The sequence below is a fragment of the Quercus suber genome, unplaced genomic scaffold (genome assembly GCF_002906115.3).
Source record: "Quercus suber isolate HL8 unplaced genomic scaffold, Cork oak 2.0 scaffold_8, whole genome shotgun sequence".
Lineage (NCBI taxonomy): Eukaryota > Viridiplantae > Streptophyta > Magnoliopsida > Fagales > Fagaceae > Quercus > Quercus suber.
Window position 1 is genome coordinate 375,606 of NW_027069474.1, and position 2,641 is coordinate 378,246.

The 2,641-nt window shown below is 33.1% G+C and overlaps 1 protein-coding gene across 1 annotated transcript in view; it reads right to left on the reverse strand.

Annotated features, from left to right (window-relative positions):
• The window catches only part of LOC112012730 (uncharacterized), a 9,498-nt gene extending 8,371 nt beyond the window's left edge, over positions 1-1,127 (reverse strand). Inside the window, exon 1 of the mRNA XM_024045122.2 lies at positions 915-1,127. Within this exon, the coding sequence (XP_023900890.2) occupies positions 915-965 (51 nt within the window). The 5' untranslated portion in view covers positions 966-1,127. The remainder of the gene's footprint in view (positions 1-914) is intronic.
• Between the last annotated feature and the right edge of the window lie 1,514 nt (positions 1,128-2,641).

The following is a 2,641-nucleotide window of genomic DNA, read 5'->3' on the forward strand; positions in this document are numbered from 1 at the left end:
TTGATTCCCAAACTCAAACCCATGACACTCCTTAGGTAACTTCATTATTTAAATCACGGTGCCCCCTACGTGAGAATAATCAAATGAAGGGCCTATGTCTAAAACTACTTTCTAATGCCATACCTTCCACATGATAATAAAGGGCCTATATCTATCATTACGTTCTAAATTTACAAAGATTAACTTATAGAGTATATGCATTGCCTACCTACATTCAAGGAACAGCATATGACCACTTCCAAAATTAGTATTCCCAAATACCGCAACCCACCTTAAACCACTTTCCATATTCTTCACGAACATGAAACTCTCTATTTTTTTTTTTCCTTATACTTCTATAATTAACACATCAAATCATATTTTAGGCAACCACAGTTCAACAGCCAAAAATTATTGAAGACCCACATGATATCAGCCGTAATTGCCTAATGGGGATACTCCAAAAAATATGTCAGCTGAACATATTCATTTCTATCTCAAACTTCTTTTTTGAAAAAATATTTATATCTCAAACCTAAAATGATGAAACCAAATCCTTAAAATCAATAGAACAACCGGATCAACGCCATGAACTCCTAGAACCTCTCAGTGCCCTCTATATTAATAATGCTCCTAAATGAAAATCAACCGCTACTGAAGTAAAAAAAAAAAAAATTGCCTAGCCTACAGTTCAGCATTAATAAATTAAAGAAACACCCATTAATCTGCAATAAATGAACATAAAAACTGAAACTTTTTTTTTTTTTTGAGGGGGTAAAAACTGAAACTTTAAAAACCAAAAAAAAAAAAACCATATCTTTTTTTTTTTTTAGAAACAAAAAAAAAAACCCATATCTGAATCTGAAAGAACAAAGCATAAGTTACACATGCACACCCATATATACATATCCAAAATACAAAAAAGAACAGCCAACCTGAGGAGAACTATTTGCTACTCCACTGGAAACTGCTTGAACTGCTTGCATTATTATTATTTGTTAAACCCCAAAGAATTTCAAGGGATCAATAACCTTAAAAATAAGTTATGAAATCATAGGATACACAAGAACCATAAAAGGAAACAAGAAAACCAAAGAAATCTGACAAAAATTCGAGTAATCTAGGAAGAAAGAATAGCTGTCAAGCTCTTAAAGAGTTAAAAGTAAGAAGGTAATGCTATATAAGGGAAGGGTACCTCTGATAGAAAGGGGGGGGAAAACAGGAGAGAGAAAGGATATAGTAGATGGTTGTAGCTCCAGGAATTGTAATCCTTGATTATGAATGAAAACATCTCTTCGGACAAAGTACCCATTTTAGTCCGAGAGCACATTAATTCAGCTTCTCACATCAGTGTTGCTGCTTAATACTGTCATTTTCATTACTTGCCTAGCCCTTTCGCCCACTCTCTACAAAATTTATTGTTTTGGGCTCAGTGGGTTCCGAATCCATACCTCCTTGGGCTTGGGCCGCAAAAACTGTCCCCACAATATATATATATATTATATGTACGTTCTGTGGCATTTAATATATTCTCACGCTAACTGACCGTACTCTTGCAATTGGCGAGTAACGTTTTCCATTCTACTCGAAAAAGTATAGCAAAGTAGTATCAAACTTTTACGTCGGTCCCCAGCATTGATTGGCTTTATCATTTCATTCTCCAAAACTCATGTAAATTTGGAGTGATTATTTAAGAAGGACGTATTAAAAAAATCCATGAGCCAGAATGGTGTATGATTAGGAAAAGTAACTCTTTTTTTTTTTTTTTCTCTCAGAAAAAAGAAACACAAGCATAAAAAAAGAAGAGCATATATATATATATAAATTATTTTTCACAAATGAGCTTTAATAAACTGATAAGAGTAATGCTTGAGATACACTTCTTCTCATCCCCAAATTTACAACATTCTTAGTTTTTAACATTTTCACATAGGCCCATCACATATATTTGAAAATGTTAAAATCCAATTAAGAGTTAACAAATAAGCAAAGTGTGATAGTTGGTGTAGGAAATGATGTGTCCCTAACATTACTCAAGCTGTAATTAATTCCCATCCCTGCCCGTAATTGACATCACTTGTTATTATTATCTATTATTAAGCATTCATAAGCTTTGTTTATCAAAGATTGTGAAATATGTTATGAATCATTGGACAAATCTAAATTTATTGGATTAAGAAAGAGGTACTCCACACATGTACACAGTTCCAATTTCCAAATGTGATGGATGTGCACATTCCACCTTTTGGAAATCGACAGTCTTTCTGGCCTAGTCCACTGTGGATGTTTGCACATTAGCCCGTAATTGACATCACTTGTTATTATTATCTATTATTAAGCATTCATAAGCTTTGTTTATCAAAGATTGTGAAATATGTTATGAATCATTGGACAAATCTAAATTTATTGGATTAAGAAAGAGGTACTCCACACATGTACACAGTTCCAATTTCCAAATGTGATGGATGTGCACATTCCACCTTTTGGAAATCGACAGTCTTTCTGGCCTAGTCCACTGTGGATGTTTGCACATTTTCTTTAGGCAATGCATTTGTGAATGCTTTGACAGTCTACATACATGCACATAGAGAGAATAGCATTAAGTGTAATAATACAAACAAAAAAAAAAAAATCATTAAGTTTTGACTCAATATAAATTAAT